We start from the raw sequence: 19,667 nt of genomic DNA, 5'->3' as shown, positions 1-19,667 counted from the left end.
TGTTGCATGCTTTCTTGGCCGGCCTCTTTTGCGGTGAGTAGCAATGGAGCTCTCAGCCTCTACGTGTTGAGATGGTGCTGGGTGGGGTGCTAAGGGCAAGATTAGGATTAATATATGTATAATGGTAGATTATTAATATAAGTAGAGCTCTATTAAATAGTTATACCTGGTGCAATTAGTCTATACTGTCGGGAGGTATTGGAGTTTATATCATTTGACTCGGGATTTTTCAGTCGGCCTCTATAGTGCTGTTGAGGGGGCTTGGAGGTGTGACCCATTGTTAGGGGTTGATGCAGTAATGCAATGTGAAGAATAGAATGTTCAGTAGTGTAAATCAGCAAGCCCATGAATATTCCATCGTCCCGCAAAATACCCCGGAAATGGATGTCATAGAGAATAGAATTGAGTGTGGGAAGTTGCGAACTGCCCAACACGAAGGCGCCCCATTGATTGATTGATGGATGTTGTGCTGGAAGGTGGGATAGTGGAACGATCCTCTATGAAATACACTGTACAAGGTCCCACTGTTGCCTGGACATCTCATCCTGCAACCTCCCCCTTGAATCGTCAACGCGAATTAACACGCGCCCCACGGAAGAAAGTCAATTAATTACCCCGCAACTCCACCTCGAGTTCGAGATCAACAAACACAACCACACACCGATCGATATCTTCGACATTCAGACACCGGTCACGATGGCGGACATTCCACTCTTCGTCATCTCGGACTACTCTGCCTCGGAGAGGCGCATCACGCCATCATGGTCCATCAGCGAGTTCAAGGCCAAGATGGAGTCGGTGACGGGCATCCCCCCGTCGTCGCAGAAGCTGACTTACAAGACCGCCACGTCTGAGAGGATACCGATGGACGTGGCCGACGAGGACAATACCCTGCTTTCTAGCTTTCCCCTCTCTCGGAACGGGGAGATCCATGTGAGAGATCCTCCTCGCCCTTTTACTCGAAGCAGGCCATATGACTGGAAAACTACAGCTACTTTTCCAGCTGGCGGAGTGGCTTAGGGCATTCACATCAATGAAAATCCAGATCCGTGCAGGTACGCAGAGCAAAAAGGCTAACACTTCTTTGTTTCATCACCAGATAACCGACCTCCGCCCTCCCTCCGCCCGCCCCAACTTCAACGACACCACAGGCGTAGAAAAATACGTCATGTCCGAAGAAGACTACGCCCAAAAAACCGACTCCGTCCTCGCCTGGAAGAAAGCCCAAAAGCTAGGCCGCTTCGACCCCGACGCCCCTAGCCACGAGCAAGCCAAGATCGCCAACTACGAGCAGGAGGTGCGCGAGCGCCGCATCGAGGTGGGCAAGCGGTGCCGGGTCGGCCACGAGGACACGCGGAGGGGCGTCGTCATGTACGTCGGCGAGGTAGTGGAGATTCCTGGGGGAAGCGGGCCGTGGGTCGGCGTGAAGCTCGACGAGCCCGTGGGGAAGAATGATGGGAGCATTGCGGGCACGAGGTATTGGGGGCAGCCGTCGGAGCTGAAGCATGGGGTTTTTGTGAGGCCGGAGAGGGTGGAGGTTGGGAATTTTCCTGCTTTGGATGATTTGGAGATGGAGGAGATCTGAGGGGACTCGGAGTGGGGAGGGAAGTGCGATACGCTGGACGAGGGCTGCGGTTTAAGATGGGACCTGTCTTCAGAGCGTCGTTGTTTTGAGCGCCGAAAAGCATGGCTGTTGACCTCGCGATGTCTACGCTGAGGATTGCATTCTGAAAGTCTGGTTCATCCCGTTGAAGTGGCAGAAGCGAGGGTGGGCATATATAGAAGTAAAGAGTATCACCAACATCATCAATCCGGAACGGTAAGAAATAGAATCACAGAAGCCCCCTTCCTACCTGCAAATGCTTTCGCATCTCTGTGAGGTCCATCATGACCGACGGGAAAACAACAGAACAGAAGAAAGGAAAGTGTCCCGCATCCAAGGGAAATCTGGAGATACCCTGGAAATCCCTACGCCCCCCTATTTCCTCCGTGCGCCGCGCCTACATCCCGGGACCGTTTCACCGAGGGTTCTTTCCCGCTTTGCCCCCTTCGCTTTCCAAGGCGAATGGGAGAAGGGAAAACTCCCCGAAGTTCTTCGTTATCCACGGGAGTAGAGTGCCATAGAAAGGAGATAATAATCATAACAAGACTGGGGTTCCCCAGAACGGCTGGTGAGTTCTCTCACTCGGGAGAATCGTGTTTCCTGGAATGTCTCGAGGCTGGGGATCCCCGCGTACCATTTCCGGCGAGAACAGGTGGAACCGTGGAGATATTCCATTCCGGCATCAGAAAATTTTACATGGAAGTTCTGTCTATGATCCATCGTATTTAGTGGCATATAATAACCGGATGAGTATATGGGGTGGGTCATGAACTGGATGAGATCCTCTCCCGCGGGCAATTTGGCGATGGATGTGGAATGGCAAATTTAACCATAGGGAGAGAGTATTTGGGAACTAACTTTCATAAATCCTGGCGACGAGTAGACGACCAAGAAATACAGCGCCTCAATGCGCTCGCCAAAGTTCTCCCTGTCAATGTTGATCCCTTCTGCGAACGAAGACCCAGTGCCAGTTGAAAGAGAGTAGCAGTGCATCAAATGTTTCCCAGGAACCCAAAATTGAACCTCTTTCCTCGGGAGGAGTACCGAGAGTGGAGCCCAAAGCCCTCCTTTTGGTTTCTTGCATCTTGGTTACGCTTGGTGATCTCGCTGAAGATCACGGTGATCAAACGCGGGTTGCCTAGACATCTATGCTAAGTGTGAGTTGTTGTTAAAGACGACGATGGTGATAACGAGGATGATTTGCTGTTTGCTCTGGAGGATGTGTCAGGAGGTTTAAATTCTAAACCTATTTTGGAATTCCTTCCTCGGCATGGGGAGCGACACCTTGACGTGAAAAGTTGTCTGTCCAGTAACATAACACACAAAAATAGCCTGGTATGTCGAGATCTTATACACTATTGTAGATATCTGCTGTGGGTTTCTTCAATCCTCATGGGCCGTGCGTTACAGTGTATCGATAAGAGCCTTGGTTTAATGGGTACCGAGGAAAGTTCTTGTACGTATTCTGCAACAAATTACTAGTACATCACGGCTTCCTCTAGGTACTTAGACGTTGAGTTTGGCCGTGGTGGCGTTCCTGATGTAGTCGGCATATGGCGCAAGGGCCTTGCTAACGGGTCCGCCAGGCCCGCAATACTTCTCGACAATCTGGCTGCTGCGTCCGGTATACAGCTCCGCCTTGAGCATCCCGTCCAGCTCACCCCAAATCGGCTTGAAGAACTCGTTGGCCTTTATTCTCTCCACCAGGTCGTTCGGCTTTCCTTCCTGCTTGACGACGGCGCCAGCCTGGTGGCTCAAGACTCTGATTTCCTCGTGAGCGTCTTGTCTCGAGACGCCCTTGGCACACAACCTCATGATGATCTCTTCTGTAACCATAAAAGGCAACTTACAGATGGGGGTTAGCATCGTAGCCTTCAAAATCCGAATCAGCGAAGAATGGCATTAACTCACCTCGGCGGCTACCCGACTGGCAATGACGGCTAGAAAGTACCCATGATGTCAGCATGCCAATTCCTGGACTTCAAGTAGTCTGGTCATGCACGTAGTAAAGATATATATCTCTCGTAGACCAGTTTGGGGACAAATCTTAGGCTTCGGGGAGGTTACATGCCAGGATAAACCACGAGACCATCGGTAATATTATCCTGCGTATGTATTAGATATATCTGTTTCTAGGGGGTGAGGATGAGCTTACAAGACCAATGCAAATTGCATCTGCTAGAAGGAACATTTCGGGAATGTCAATGCCTATGATGACGTCAGTCTTGGGCTCAACTAGATGTGCTTCAGAATGTGCTCACGGCGGATAGCTGAGTCGTCGAGGGTTCGCTCTGCCCATTGATCGCTGTGAGTCGCTGCGAAAGATGCCGGCTTCCCTAGTCAGTTTCCCGTACATTCGAAAATCGATAGTGATACCTGTGCTTGCTTACCTTGCTCATCAATTCGCGAGCCAAACTGTATACTCGCTCTGAGCGCATCTTGGCCAAAATCAGCAAGAGAAACCACAACTTGGGGAAGTGCTAATTACTGGGTTTCTTTTGTAGGCCATGGCACTACTGCCGATCTGAGAAGACTCAAACGGCTCTTCAATCTCCTTCCAGTGCATAAGATGGCGGATATCTCCGGTGATTTTCTGAGCTGTGGATCCAAGTCCTGCCACGGCATTGGCGATGATTAGGTCGACCTTGCGGGTATAAGTCTGCGTGGAAATATCATAGCAGCTTGGGAACCCAAACTTCTGACATAAAAGTTCGTTCAGCTGATCACATTTTGAAGCATCGCCCTCGAAGATGGAGAGGAAACTGGCTTGCGTCCCAGTCGTCCCCTGAGCACCGCGGAACTTAAGCTCCTGGCGAACCTGCTCGATGGCATGGAGGTCAAGCATGAGATCTAAAATCCACTGCGCCGCTCTCTTTCCAACTGTGATAAGCTGGGCAGCTTGCAAGTGCGTATACGCAAGCGTCGGCTCGCTCTTCCAACGGAGGGCGAAGGCAGAGAGGTTGGCGATAACCTTGGCAATTTTTTTACAAATCAAGTCCATGGCTTCCCGGGCCAAAATAAGTTCGGTGTTATCGGTTACGAAACAGCTGGTCGCACCCAGATGAATAATACCCGCAGCAGCAGGGGCAACGGCCCCAAAGGCGTGGACGTGCTGTCATAGCATTCAGCATTCGTCAGTATCATCATTCGTGAGAAGCTACGTTCTTACCGCCATGACATCCTAGTAGTAGTCAGATTAGCAACATCTCTGACTTAGTAAAGGGGATGCAGAGGTAAGATCGTGATTTAAATCTTACATGCCGACGCCTCTTCTCCTCAACACGGGCAATCTCAAAGTCCTCATCGGTGACCGTAAGGTGAGCCCTCATCTGCTCCAAAGCTTCGTCGGTAATCGTACCAACCCCAAGCTCTTTCTCACTCTCAGCAAGACTTAGCCATAGTTTTCGCCAAGTTGAGTGACGAGATCGCTGGCTGAAGAGCTGGGACATGGTAGGGCTGCAGTACCGGGTGGTGAGAGACGTTTGGTAAGAGTCGTACGGCGAAGCGCCGGTCGACGCGGGTGTTACGTTCGCCATCTTCAAAAGCGAGGCTCGGTCGATTGTAGTTGGTCGCAGGTCAGATCAAGTCAATTCCGGGACGTCGGCTTGGTAGTTCATATGAATTGCTATTATCTTCCCCAGCAGTTAATCCCTCTTTTTTTTCCTTTTTTTTCCTGGGAAGGGCGGGGGTGGCTCATGCCCTAAGAAACGCCACATAAGTAAAGACTGCCAGGGAAGATTCAAAGCACTGGGGCACGTAACTGTGTCTAGCACCTACATGCTGATGACGCCAGGAAACACCCGTGGCGCTGCTAGTACATCAGCAGTTTGAGGGCAGCGTACCGACCCCTCATGTGATTTTAGAGCATTCTACCCGGTAGCATTTTACCTAGATAGCTCAACTATTAAAGCAATACTCCCTTTTGGAGAAATTTCTTCAATGAATGGTTATATCGACCAGTTCAAGGGCGCCTCATTGGCATCCTCGTCTTTTAAAGAAAAGAAAAGGTGGATGCTGAAGTTACTAGTTATTGCCCTCCCTTAGATATTACCGTGTTTGTTCCAAATGATCGTAACCTCGGGTCTTGCATCGAATCGCCCGGTGGACCGTCCAGTGGATCAATGATTCGATATCCCGAGCTGGCATTCAAATGCCGACTGCATCACTCAAGTTTACGTTCTTCAATCATAGTCGCAAGTGTATCCTGAATTCCTGGGTTCTCTCCTCCCAGGTCTTGATAGGGCTATTGGGCTTGGACCGAACGGGTATGAGACACCAGCTCCTCGAGTCGCTTTGAAAAGCTGTCTTCAGTAAGTGTACTAGTAAGTGACGTCAAAGTTTATTACTGAGAGCTGACTCGACAGGGCGCGGAGGCTGCCAAGAGTTATTTGATGCTGATGCTCGTTGATTGCGTTTCGTGGTTTCGTGGCGCAGGATATGCTTGCGGACCCTTATTTGCAGTGCCTAACAAAACAATGCGCTAAAACAGACTCTCAACGTCTCAGACTGCCACACATCTCCTGCCCCCTTGTTCAAGCATTGTTTCGACTCGGCAATGCTCTCGAAATGAATGCACCAACCACTGGAGAGCATGGATTTGATGGTAGTGGATCTTCGGTTTTGAAATGTCCTGGCGAGCTGTCAAAGTCTGAAGAGGAAGATCACAATGCTAATATGCTCCACAGGAAAGTGGTGGAGATGGATATCAACATGGCCTCCTTTACTTGGTAGATGAGTGGCGACATTAAGACGATAATCAATGGGATTTAGGGGAACCCACTCACTTTACAGAGTTTAGACGAGGCCGTCGCCCTAATGCAGAGCACCACTTTGCTTGAAGAAGTCACCGGTTTGCGGGTATAAGGGATATGAGCCTGCGATTCGGATTGATCAATGTGACAATGGAGTGACATCGTGAACCAGCCTCTAAGCACGATGACGCACTCAGCTCGGCACTTGCCAGCATTTTGAGAAGGGTCACCAAGAAATAACCTCAATTCAAGACCGAGTAATTAAACCTTTTACCAGGCCTGGAGTCGTGGAAAGACTCAGAGCACCCAGTCGCTCAGTAAACGAGTATCATTCGATGTGACTTGGTGGTGTACGAATTGATAAGTACATGACGATCACTGGATTTGTATGTCACGGTCTCCCCCGGCTCGAGTCTTTGAGACTCCCACTAGCATAGAAACAGGCACTTGTGGACTTGTACTTGTACTTCACCAGAATTGGTTTTGATGAGCTTAGGGCCCATCGTCCAGGGCTTTCCTCGTGGTGAAATTCAATTCATCGTTGCTCCTTCTCCTTATCCTGCCTCCTCTCCCGTTCCTGCTTCGACTCCTATCGCCATTGCTGGAACAGTGGGATCCTCAACACGCGCCGTTGAATATGCAATAATACCCATACCCCAGAATTGCACCAGGGCCAGCCTGTCGGAGGGTTTCACGTCAATGATCACTTACGGGGTACGCATACTTCGTAGGGCTCGGCTCCCTGCCATTTGCCAAGACAAACTAATTCGACTCTCCTCTCCCTCCCTTTGCTGGTTGTCGCCACTGTACCTTCGATCCATGATTGAGCCTTCCGACTGTGCCGTGCGTTTGCGGGCGAATTTCTTGGCGATGACTTGATTCGCCAGGCTGATCCAAGTTTCTTCCTATCCTGACGCCCGCCGATACCACTCCAACTCCAACTCGAACGCCAACCCAGAGTCGGGCTCGACTTCGACCTCGACCTCAGTCTCAATCGGTGGTCTTGAGCTATATCCTAAATGTCATCCTCAAGCTAGACTGGCGTTTCTCTCCCTCACTTGCCGCCTGCCACACCATCCCCAGTCTAACCCTGCCTGGCATCTTTTGGGTGCGTGAGTGCGTGAGTGCGAGCGTGCGAGCGTGCGCGCATATACGGAGTCCCGGTCCCGAGTCTGTCGATCACGGTTATCACGCCTACAGAAGCGCACATCCAAACCGGACCCATCCGGAATGGAAATGCGATACCAAATAATCGCCCTTGTCCGAAATATTTGCCTCTCTCTTTTCGCTACCATTGTTCCCTGCCCTTGTACCCTGCCCTGCCAAGTCTAGCCCGCCGAGGACCAACTTCCGCCTTATACTCTACCCTCCCGTTCCCGCCTTTTTTCCCGACCTCGTCTCTTCTTCCCTTGTTTTCCTTATTTTCCGGCAACTGACAATCATTTCCCCTCCTCTCTCTCTATGTGACAAGAGGGGTGAGAGCGAGAGAAAGGAGAAGAACACTCCCGTCCGTCTTTCCTAGCACGAGATGGCGACGTCGACCGTTGCCCGCGCTACGAAGATGGCTTCTACCTTAATACTGTCCGCATTAGCCCTCACCTCCCTCCCGTTCGCCGCAGCCGAAGATGCGAGAATCAAATCCGAGGTCGATGTTCCCGATTGGGTCAGCAACTCCGCCATGGTCATGAGGTTATCGACTTTTGGCGGCGGCGAGCTCACCCCATACCAGTACACAGTCGTTCCTTTGACTGCGACGAGGGGTCTCAACAAGACTGACGACGAGAGAGGAGTATGTTTCTCTATAACACACCATTGCCCGAGAAAAGAAGACCCCATAATGGCAGAGGCGCATGGGAAACAGACAAGGGAGGGAGCAGAACCGGAGACGAAGAAATGGCTCGCGATGCACTCCCTTTGTTAACCCCGCCGAATGCTTGAGTTGCTGCTTCTATGTTCTCCGAGCTACCGTTCGTCTTCGCTTTTTGGCTAATCATTTCCCTCTCTATCTAGACCATCTTAATCGAGGGACATATGATACTTGTTGATTCGAGCAATTATCAGCAGATTAAAGACGACCCGATCGAAGAGATTGCCTACCTGTCCTGCGACCAACCGAGCAGCGATACCAGTCCTACCCCAAACGAAATTATCAATACCGTCATGGCCACCAACCCTCTCGCCATAGTCCTTTACACCCTCGCCGGCAATATCTGTTCCCTCGAGGGAGATGGTTTGGCATATGAAAGCGTCTTCTCCATCCTTGACTCGGGCGAGGCTGAACAAACACTGGCGTTCCTCAACGGCACGACGGAGGAAGATAACGTTCAAGTTAGCATCTCTGGCAACACTACGCAAGATATACCCAACGCCGAGGGCGACGATGGAGGAAACAACTCTGCTGTCGCCATGAGCGTGCTTTACAGTATCACAGGCCTAGTGACTGTGCTTTTCCTCGTCATTATAGCCACCGGAACCATTCGTGCTCATCGATACCCTGAAAGATATGGTCCCAGAGGCGGGTACGAAGGCCGCCCGCGCCAGAGTCGCGCAAAGGGGATTGCCCGAGCAGTGCTCGATACACTTCCAATCATCAAGTTTGGCGGCCCACCGCCAGGTAAACCTGATCCGGACCTGGAGTTCCAAACTCGCAGTCGGGATTCTCCGAGCACTCCTCGATCTCCGTCTCCAGCGGCCTTGCAGGTCTCGATGCCCGCGACGACGATAGCGACGCCACCCCCCGCCGCTGCGGCCAACACCGTGCCCGCGCCGAAGAACACGACAACGACGAGGAGTCCCGCCTCCTCTACCACTATGGCTCAGACCAGCACCAATGAAAATGAACACCTGGGCTGCTCCATCTGTACTGATGACTTTGCCGTTGGAGAGGACGTGCGGGTTCTGCCGTGCAACCATAAGTTCCACCCAGCATGTATCGATCCTTGGTTGATGAATGTGTCCGGAACCTGTCCTCTTTGGTAAGAGTGCCCTTGTTCTCTGTTTGTGATAATTTAGAGTGGTGAACTCGCTCATGCTAACATGTCACCCAACCTTAGCCGTCTCGATTTGCGTCCCCCTGGCGAGAAAGAGGACGGTGTCCAAGTCGATGAGACCCAGATGCCCCCACCCCTCGACCTTGACGATTCGGACAACGACGCGGCTTCGGCAACCCAACGAAGCAGAGCCTCGAGGTTCTTCGACTTGACTAGACTCGGCCACGCTTCGCCCGAGGAGCGAATTCAGGCCCTTCGGCAGTTCCGCCATTCTCAGGTACATCCTTCCTCAACGACAGGAAGTGAGACGGCAGATCGTGGTCGCCGGAGTAGGCTGGCCGATAAGTTGCGAGACAAGTTCCGCATTCGAACACGGCCACAGTCGCCTGACAATCGAGAGTGATTCGGTTTAAGCTCAAGACGCGCCCCCGCAGCCGTACTGCGGACCCACGGCACCGGCTCTTGAGCAGAAGATCTCAGATATCTTCCCTTTATCTTTCCCTCTATCTACTATCTGCATTGGGTGAGCGCACTTAATTGCTGCGTTTTATGTGGTGCATTTTACAGCATGCGGACGGGTTATAATATTCAGTTGATGGACAAACTTAAGGTCAGGGACCTTTTGGTATGCCTTCGGATATAGACTGGCGTTTTTATTTTTCTCATCATTGCGCCTCGGTTCTCTCACGTTTTGTGTTTTCGGTACGATACGACGTTCTTTCTTCTCCTTGCAGCTCACACTCTGGCTCGGAAACATGTTTTCTGCGTTTACATACGGTCCTTTCCGGTTCGAAATGGCATTGCATGGCGTTCAGGGCGACTCATTAGCAACATCTTCCGGGCAATCTTCTTTTATTTTTCTCTGCTTCACGAGAGCAGTCGAAATCTTGATTTGACCCGGAGGCTTCCTTTCTTTTTTCTGGATACGACACGAACTTTTTTTCATTAGCGCGATGCTACACACCTGTGCGATTGATCGACTGGATTTACCTTCTTTTATTACCATTATTGAAAATATCTTGTTTATTTAGATGGTTATTCAGCCTTTTTCCCCCTTCTTGTGGCCTTGGCTCTGAGACTTGTCTAGCTTTCACGGCTTCGGGAGTCGAAATACAGGCCCGAGGACAACTCGACAGGAAGGAAAGAGGAAAGCACCTTGGGCCCATAACCCTCGAAGATTCAGTTCAAACATCTTCCTACTTCCTCGTCCGTTCACCGACATGTTGACAGACCTAATTCCCACTCATGGATGGAGGGGGCTTCTGTCAAAGAAACACATTGACATTTTCGGAGGCATATTGTTCACAGCGCCTCTGGCCCATTAACCTTATTTAAAGGTTTATTTTATCCTGACACGCTTCGAATGTTGTATTTTCTTTTTCTTTTGCGCGGCATAGAGTCAAAGGAGTGAAAGGAGGCCGAGAGGGGATCTCATCCTGAAAATCAGGGAGACCTGAATTGTTGGAATATCCGGCTCTAGTTTTGATCGGGTTCGAGTGCTAGTTAAAATGACCGATAGTGCGATAAAGAGAAATATTGTGCGACATGTTCTCGCTCCTTTTTTCTTCTCTATCTCGTGCTCACGTTCAATGTATTGGAGAACCTCTCTTGGGTCTTATCCGAGCCTCATTGCGTCAGGCCGCATTTGGGAGGGGGAAAGACGCCAAAGCTCAAAAAGGTCCCATTCGCTCCGTTTCACCAAGCGCCGAAAGCACTCTCGACCCACGACACCCTCAAAAGCATCATGCAAGTAAGTAGGCCTGCCCACGCAACAGCGCCCCAAGTCTAGTGTAAGACGCCGGAGGCAACAGGGTGAGTCAAACCCCACATAGAACTGAATAAGCCCATGTAAAACGTCGATCTGAGAACAGGGTCTTGTACATGGCCGGAGACAGTCTCCACGCCATTCACATGGTTTTCTTGGGGCCTCACAAGAGGTGAAAGTCAAATTGGGCGAATGTTCTTGTGTTTTTTCATAGAAGTCATAAGTACTCTATCCCTCATCCAGGCTATAACCAAGCGTTTCCCTACCCTAGTCTCAAGAAAAAAGAAGAAGAAGAAGAAGAAGAAGTAAAGTGGTTCGAATATGAACGAGTGACAAGAATATGTGGACAGAGAAGTGGTAAGAAGATTTGCGCGCCCCGGTGGTCGAGATAGACCGAGGCGCGACGAAATGGGAAGCGAGATTCCCTTTTGGAACTTGGAGTGCAGAAAGGAGTTTGCGACATCCAGAAGAAAGTGTAAAAAAGAAAAAGAAAAGAAGAAAATATCTATGTACAAAACTGGGTATCAAAATCCCCAAAAAAATCCAAAAGGAAAAAAGACCAAGGCGTGTACCGGCCCTTTTCCGACTCCTTCTAAAAGAAAAGCTAACGTCCCTTCATATACCTAGCCTTGAGGTTTTTTTTCGTAAAAATGTGCATACAAGAATCGAAATAGTGTTTTCTGCCCATTGAACTTGTAAAATGAAAAAAGAGTGTTGTTCATCAACGAGGCAAAGGTCTCTAACCGAAGAAAGCCTGGCCGAGAGCGCTGAGGCTGTTCTCCGAGGACATGAGACTTCCAACGCTGACCATGAAGTACGAGTACCTCTCAAGATAGCTCAGTTCGCTATCGAGCCTGTTGAGGTTATTCCTGAGGAACTCGGCATTCTGGTCATCGCTGCCAAGGGGAGCGAACTCGGTGAGCCAAACGGGCCTGTTTCCACAGATGCTATGGACCTCGTTAAGGTGATCGATGAGAGACTGGGGCTGATCGGCAGGCGAGTACCAATGCGCGACGCAAAAGTCAATCTTGCAACCCGCCGACTCGCACGCCGACATGAAGCTCTTCAACCACCTAGTTCCCTGGCCGTCGAGGTTGCTGTTCGTGATAGCAGGGGCACCGATGCGCGCGCGGCCAGCGTACGGGTTAACGTACTTGACATGAGCAGCAGCAGCAGCCTCGGGCGAAAGATTAGCCTGCGCTGCGTGGTCGGGCTCATTGAAGCTAAGAATATGGCTCGCGCCCTCGCTCAAGCTCTTCTCGACGTTAGCGGCCCAGCGGTCCGTGTGATCGGCCCGGTCGCCCCAGAGCATGGGCACGAACTCGACGCCGCTGGAGAGCCCGTTGCTGACGGAGTCCCAGTTGTAGGCCCAGGAGCCGCGGGTGCCGCCGTTGACGAGGTTGTTGACGAGGTTGGCGTCGTTGTAGGCGAAGCCTCGCTTTCCGCCTGATGGGGACTGGGCAGCGTTGTTGACGGATTGGACGTTGACGGTGGCTTGGGAGGATGAGGAGTCCTGGACGACGGCGGGAGTGTCGTTTTGAGGCTGCTGCTGCTGCTGCTGCTGCTCCTCCTCAACTACGGCAGGGGTTTCGGCAGCGGGAGCAGGCTGGGCGACCAGGGTGGTAGGGACCGCGGCGGGGGCATTGTCAGCGCTGGGCTTGAGGTTCTCGTACACCGTCTTCTGGGCGGCGGCCTCGGGAGACTTGAGAGTGACGGTGTGAGTCTCGTAGACGGTCACCCAGTGAGTGGTGGTGGCGGCCTCTGGCTTGGACCACTTGTTGTATCGATGGCTTCGTCGGTTGATGTTGGCAGCCGACACGGTACCGCTAAGGGCCAAAAGGGCGGTGGAGAGGACTGCGAGGTTGTTGGTGAGATGCATCTTGAGGTTTGTGGTAGAACGAGCACAGCGTTCTTGTATAAGTGGAGTCAAATGAATGGAAATTGGGATCCCAGCCGGAAGGAAAGAATGTTCCCGTGTCTAACGAGACTTGAAGAACTGTATTGGGAGAAACCCGGGGAGAGAAAGGAAGGACTCGGATATGAGAAAGAGACAAAGCAGATGATATATCTCTTTGTTCTTGCTATCCTCTTTGCTCTGGAAGGATTGTATTGTTTCGTCTGTTGGTAGCAATGCTCCGAGGACTGGATGGGGGCCCAACAAGATATGCAGATATGCAGTTGGACTAGATATCTCCTGTTGGTCGTAGCCGAGATACGCAAAAGTTGGGTAAGACTGGGGGCGCAGTCAGGAAGAGTGAGCCGGATAATATAATGATGGTGTAAGTTGCTGCAGACCAAGTTGGATCACGATGGCGAGGCGAAAGGACTGACGCTCAGCATCAAAAGGAATGTAGAATGTTTGGAATGAAACAATCGAAAAGGAGAGAAACCGATTCAAAGAACCAGGAACCAGGAATTTTACCCTCTTCTCTTAATTTTGCAGGAAAACAGAAACCAGCCGTGGATGCAAGTGAAGAAAAGGAAAACGGGGTAGAGGAGGGGAGGGAGAGACCATCTACTTATGTGTGGCAAGAAGCAAGGTGCAGAGCAGAGCAGAGGGCTGCACGAAGGGAACATAGAGCGGTAGTGAATGCGCCGGGCGCCGGCAGACCCTGAATCAATCGATCAGATGGATCTAGGTCAAGAGGGGCCCGACTCGACCTGGTCTTGCGTCTTGCCGCCGGACGGACACCCCAACCGACTAGACGCTCCTCAGTACGAAGTACACTCCCTACACTATGAACATGGTACGAAGACGAAGACATCGTGTGGTGTACTTCGTCCGAGGTACACCGGACACCAGACCAAGCGCAGTTGTGGCGCCATGCGGAGGTCTCGGTACGAGGTCGTGCTGCGTCTGTTGGTGTTTCTTGGTTGTGTACTTGACTCAAGTCGGCTCGGTGCTGACTGAGTGTATTCAATTTTATGTTCCTTCTTCCCGAATTGGCCCAAGTCTTTTGTCCAAATGTCGTGGTCGTGTAAGCGGGATGCATCCGCATCATTCCTTTCAGATGTTCCGGGTATTTTGAAGGTTGGGACAGACAATTTGGACCAGGGTTGGACAGGACAGGACAGGACAGGACAGGACGTGCGCCCAGCGGGGTTCCGGTACCTGACAACATCGAACATTGACCGGATCGCGGTACTGTGTTGTGCTGCGTTGTGCTGTACTGTCCGATAGTGGGTGTACACCGCCTGATCCGGGGATTTAATCGATCAATGGTCCAGCCCAGCAAGGTACCGTGCAAGGCACAAACACCCACACACACCCACGCACACGCCAGTCGGAGCCAGATTCCATGAGGGCTCAGGCACACTGCACTAAACGCTACACCAAACAAGCGGGGCGCCCAATCGCTAGCCACGGAGCTTGATCAGACATGTCGAAAGAGGGGCACACCAACGCAGGAGTCAGGGAGTTCGAGGAGTGAGTTTTTACGCCCAGGCACCGAGCACTGATTGGTCCGATCGAACCTATGAGAGGGCGAGGATGGCGAGATGGGGAGACGGGGGAGTGGGAGGAGGTCAGTGATGGGAGGGGGAGAACCACAACCACACTTCACACAATCCTGCCCATGCCCATGCCGGGACACCGATGGCGAACCCACTCGACTGCCCGATTAGGAAGAATTTACCCTGGCGAACTTGTCCCGATCCTTTTGACTCTGCTCTACGAAGTAGAGCCTTTTGAGTTCTTGCGGTTCACATAATTCCGAGCGATTTAGCGAGCAATGAGCAACCGGGGAGACGGTGGTATACTACTTCATCTGCTATTATTGGCCCATATTAGCCTCACGAGTCCTTAATCTGAACGTGTAGTCCAACTCATTGGTGCCAGGTCATCGCGAAAGGAGAGCCGGGCAAGTCGAGGCGAAGGGGGATTAAGATCGTGGCGGAACCAGAAACGAAACGGAAAAGAAAAGAAAACCAACGACATGGCACCTCGCACTGCATCCGATTGTTGGCGCGAAACAAGGCCTGTGGCCCCATTCCCCGACCCAACGCAGGGTTGTAGTCACAGGGATCAGTGCCTCAGCTCAAACACTAAACATTCACCTTGGAGACTTACGACGACCTCTCTCCCCGCTGCGAAGTGGTCGAAGTGGTCGTCCAACATCGACAGGTCATCGACGCCACTTTGCCAGACCCGAAACACTGGCGTCTTGTTTGTGCCTGGCCCTACTTCCTAGGCTACTTCCTAGGCTAACTCCGTAGCTCGCGATGATAGCTGGCAAAGTTGTCCGATTTCTGCCCCCACTTGGGTCAGCAGCGCCTCTCTTTACTTTTTTTTTCCTTCCCTGGCTGAGGCCACCGATTGTTTTTCTTTTTGTCTCGTTCTGGGACGAGAATGACCTTGGCTTTCGGGTCGTGGACTTGGGACAGACTTCGTAATAGTCACGACCTCTTCTCTATCGTCGTATCACGTCGCGAACTTGCCTCTCCCTTCCTCCTCCCTCCGTTTTGTCTGATACGTTTCCAGCCCTGCAAAATTCCAGGGATCCTCGAACGAGCCTAGCACGAACCAGGAAACACTGAGCATTCCCCCTCAGCGGAGAAAATGGGACGAAAGTCCTGGTCGGGCTCTGGTCTGACAGTTGGTGTCGGGTAGAGTCGTCCGAAGTACCTCGTACTACTTCGTAAACCACACACTGAAAATCTGTGGATCGCTCACAAGGATACGGGACCGAGACAGGGATCAGAGACTTCACGGAAGTCTTCCTGCAGCCCGGAGCAGGGATAATGTGCCAACGATTTTTGACAAGTGGTTGGTGCCTCAACTTCTTGGGGTCAAAGTTTTCTTTTGCAGAACCACAAATCACCCACTTTTTGCTTTTCACCGGGGGCATACGAAGTAATTTTTTTTTTTTTTCTCATGTGTTGGCCCCAATCCGAACCATACATCAGCGGCGAGGAGGGGAAGGAAAAAGAAAGAACTTCAGGGCTAAGGGGGAGGCTGGCAGTCGAGCGCACTGCCCTCCCCTTCTGACAGGATTCTCTCTTGCAGAATTCCTCTCCCAAGATGAATATTAAACCCCTCAAGCCAAGGCCAGAAGCAAGCCTTTCTCCTGCCGTCTCTGCAGCTGACCGCTCTGGCGTTTTATTTCTTTTCTTTTTTTTCAATATGGCGAAAACGGTTCGGGAAATGTCCCAGTCCCTACGTGCTGGTTGCAGCCCGTCCATTTTTCTTCCCGAGTAATACTTTTTTGTATAATGGTCCAGATTTATCAAGACTTGTCTCGCTAAAGAGGGAAGAGTCCGGAATCCGAGAGAACCGGCCAAGGGACAATAGTCTGGTGGTTTAGGTCCGCTACATCTGCACCATGCGCGGAATTTCTACGAAATTTCTGCAGGAACTACGAACAAGTTTTTTCTTTCTTCTTCTTCTTTCCTTCAATCGGATCCGGCTCTGGCTGTTGCATAGGACTTTACGGAGTACACCCACCGGTGCTTCGCTGACACCGACCTTGGCCAAGCCAGGGGTAAGGAAGAAAACCACCCATGCTGGTTCCGGGAGGAGCTGATGGCGGGTCGATACGTGGCTCTATTTAACTCTTCCGGGCCTAGTGACGTGACATTCCACTGCCCTTGTTCGCCCTCTTCTGATCCCAGACGACGCTAGGATTGTCTCGCCGTGCTCACACTTCGTGATCCTTGTCACGTGTGTTGGCTCTATCATGAAGTTCTAGGTATCTCCGTCCTCAGCCAAAAGAGGTTCCGGAATGTGACGACGGACCCGCACGTGGCAAGAGTAAGGGTGCAAAAATGTCGATTCTCTCTCCTTCTCTAAGCCTGTTGATTGCTAAACACACGACGAAGTGCACTCGGCCACTATCTCATCCCTCGTCGGATCAGATGGAGTTGTTATGACCAGAGAAAGCGGCAACTATTGATATCCTATCAGAAAACTTGAGCTCTTAGGTGGACTTAGCTTCAGTCCAATATAGTTTATGTTCATTAACATATTCCCCTCACAGCCGCCGGAAAGTCACTGGCTCCAACATAAACTACCATTGATTGAAGGGGTCGTTTTTGACACTCGGGAAACCTTGACGCCAGGTAGTCTTCTTATTGGGCATCGTATTGGGTACCTGCCTTAGTCCCCAACCTACAGTAGGCTCTGCTTCTATACGAAGCGAGTTCTGTCCACAAGCGAAGATTCGATCGCAGGACTGAAATCTAGGAAATGGCGCGAAAGCTCCACTCTGCGGGATTCTACGAAGCAGAGACGAAGCAAAGGGCGAGCAGTATTTTATTCGGCGTTTTCTTTCTCGTATATTCTGTTGGGTGGCGGTGATGGATAAGCTCAGCGGGCGATGTTTGTAAAGCCCCAGCACACCCACGTACAAACTGACCATGCCGTCACGGAAATGGCACTGGGATTGATCTTGTCCAGAGGAAGAGAGAAGAGGCCTACTTCCCGAGCCAGGCCGTAATTGGGAAAGGCAGAAAAGGCGGCTTGGCTTGCCTGTCGATGAAGGTCGTAGGTCTTTTGATCTAGGGGCGTAGCCCTGCTTAGATGTAGCACCATTTCTCGAGATTCTTTTTCAACCTAGGTCTGGGATATCAAAGTCCGGAATCTGTGGATTGTGGTCACCCGACGCCTCACTCGACGTCTCACCCAAAGTTGATGCCTGCGGCGAGAAAAGAGCCAATTTAATTCTCCACCATACAAACACCTCGAATTGGGAATTACTTTCGTCGTTTCATCACAGCATCTTTGTCTGAAGTGCCTTGTTTTCCTTCTTCAGGAATCCTTGGTCCTTTGCGCCCTCTCTTTCATTGCCTTCTGCTCCGTCTGCAACTTGTGGTGAAGCTCATCCCTCTGGCTGCTGCACTTCTCCCCGAGAGCATCCAATTTCTTCTGCTGCCTCTTTGATTTGTCTACCAGTACTTCGTATCTTGAAGCCTTCTGTTAGTCATCCCTCGACACTGGTCTCGCTGTCACTGCTGTCGTTGATGCGCACCATCTCAATTCTTCATCTGTTACGCTGCCTCTGAGACATGATTCCAGCAGTTTATTAAAGATCAATTTGGCTATGCCGCTACAGCTCTACTATATCGTGCCATCAAACATGCCCACTGAGCTCGACCTTGATACTAGTAATGTCAACCATTCCCACCCAAGCCTCAACTCTCAGGATCAAATCTCGCGGTTACTCCTGCGGCGCTCGTTCTGCCATGATACTGGATCCGCATGCCAGTATCGCACTGTCTTCCACTCTATTGTATACTCAATTAACTCATCACACCACACCATATATTCTGGTAACTGTGGGCGCTCAAACCACTTCCCTGCCACAAAGGAGACATACATCCGGGCCCAGGGTGGGTATGGCTCTTCATCAGCAGCCTGGTATGGCAGCTTTGGGAGAGGCTCGCCATCCTCGCGCGCCTGCATTGTTTTGTAGTCGAGTACCCAGACCCACACCTGATCACTACCAGCCATATCGAATGCATCTAATATATCCTCAGCTGCTGTAAGTGGAGGTTCTTTAGGCAGCATCAAGAGGGTGTCAAGGGACTTGTCGTCAATGATCAGGCACTTAGTATTCCGTAAAAGCTGATACTTCTCGCGTATGTGTGGTCCTATCACATTGGGTTTCCCATGTGCAGCTACTGAGGCAATAAATGCACGGCCAACAGGAGAGAAATCCTCAGTGCCATTAGGTATATCAAGACCTGCCACAACAGCCTCGCGGTCTGGATAGTCTTCTATAATCTCATTCCAGAGCCGGTCAGCTACGATATTGGCAGCAGTATCCTGGCTGCTGAGTGCGTTTTCACGTTGGAGAAATTTCCAGCAGACTATAGCTTCAAAGCGGCGGAGACCCTCAGCAAAACGGGCATCGGCTTCAGGGTCTTGACCAGCAACAGCCTTAGTTGCACGGTAGATAGTAAATCCCCAACTGAAAGGTATATGTGTGGCGTCTGGAGTAGTAGCTTGGCCGAGAAACCGTAAGCATGAGTAGCCAGGATGTGTCTTATAGGCAAGAAAGTCGATTGGACCGAAATTAGGTGGCGCCCGGTTAGTAGACATCATGTAAAAGATGTTTGATTAATGTTAAATGGGTGTTGATCAATGTCATGATGGGATGAAGTGTTTTCAGAAAGGTCGTACTGAGAAAAACTTCAACTTTCTCTGGGAAAAGCCTGTGCGTGCCCAAGCCCTCCTTTTATGCGCCCACCAATCGAGCGCCACTCGACTGGGCCCTTAGTCATTTCCAGCGTCTTCCTCTTTAGAATTTGGGCTGATTAGTTTCAGCCTAGAGGGCCTTGGTAAAACGCAGAAACATGGCCGGCTCACATTCCCTCAAATCCAGAGAAACAACGAAAGGCACGATCATCACACTTGATCAATTTCCCGTGATTCTATCCCTGTAGAAGCAGCGGGGCAGCCCTCTCTTCGGAGAGGGCGTACCAGCTAAGGAATAAGTTGGAGAAACTGAAGGTCGCTTACCCTTGAGGACGAATTCACAGGCAAAGAGAAAAATCCAGGTAGTTGCCAATTTATGATAGCGGCCAACTCGTACTCCGCACCATCAGTCCAGTTGACGATG

At 51.1% G+C, this 19,667-nt stretch overlaps 3 protein-coding genes and 1 pseudogene across 3 annotated transcripts; 2 read left to right on the top strand and 2 right to left on the bottom strand.

The window, feature by feature from the left end:
• Positions 1-696: 696 nt before the first annotated feature.
• Positions 697-1,585, top strand: SAPIO_CDS0999 (Cell polarity protein alp11; the record flags this gene model as incomplete). Its single annotated transcript, XM_016783662.1, has 2 exons — positions 697-933; positions 1,100-1,585. 2 exons carry the CDS (start codon positions 697-699, stop codon positions 1,583-1,585), a joined length of 723 nt encoding a protein of 240 aa, XP_016645936.1.
• Positions 1,586-3,109: 1,524 nt separating this feature from the next.
• On the bottom strand, positions 3,110-5,139 carry SAPIO_CDS0998 (uncharacterized protein; the record flags this gene model as incomplete). The annotated part of the gene is made up of 6 exons (XM_016783661.1): positions 3,110-3,448; positions 3,515-3,543; positions 3,994-4,018; positions 4,092-4,715; positions 4,773-4,784; positions 4,861-5,139. The coding sequence occupies 6 exons, from the start codon at positions 5,137-5,139 to the stop codon at positions 3,110-3,112; spliced, it is 1,308 nt and encodes a 435-aa protein (XP_016645935.1).
• Positions 5,140-7,882: 2,743 nt separating this feature from the next.
• Positions 7,883-9,747, top strand: SAPIO_CDS0997 (Uncharacterized protein; the record flags this gene model as incomplete). Its single annotated transcript, XM_016783660.1, has 3 exons — positions 7,883-8,143; positions 8,365-9,329; positions 9,408-9,747. 3 exons carry the CDS (start codon positions 7,883-7,885, stop codon positions 9,745-9,747), a joined length of 1,566 nt encoding a protein of 521 aa, XP_016645934.1.
• Positions 9,748-11,848: 2,101 nt separating this feature from the next.
• On the bottom strand, positions 11,849-12,988 carry SAPIO_CDS0996 (annotated as a pseudogene; the record flags this gene model as incomplete).
• Between the last annotated feature and the right edge of the window lie 6,679 nt (positions 12,989-19,667).

This window comes from Scedosporium apiospermum (genome assembly GCF_000732125.1).
Source record: "Scedosporium apiospermum strain IHEM 14462 chromosome Unknown SEQ_SAPIO_0044, whole genome shotgun sequence".
NCBI classification, from domain to species: Eukaryota; Fungi; Ascomycota; class Sordariomycetes; order Microascales; family Microascaceae; genus Scedosporium; species Scedosporium apiospermum.
This window is presented reverse-complemented; position numbering and strand designations above follow the sequence as displayed.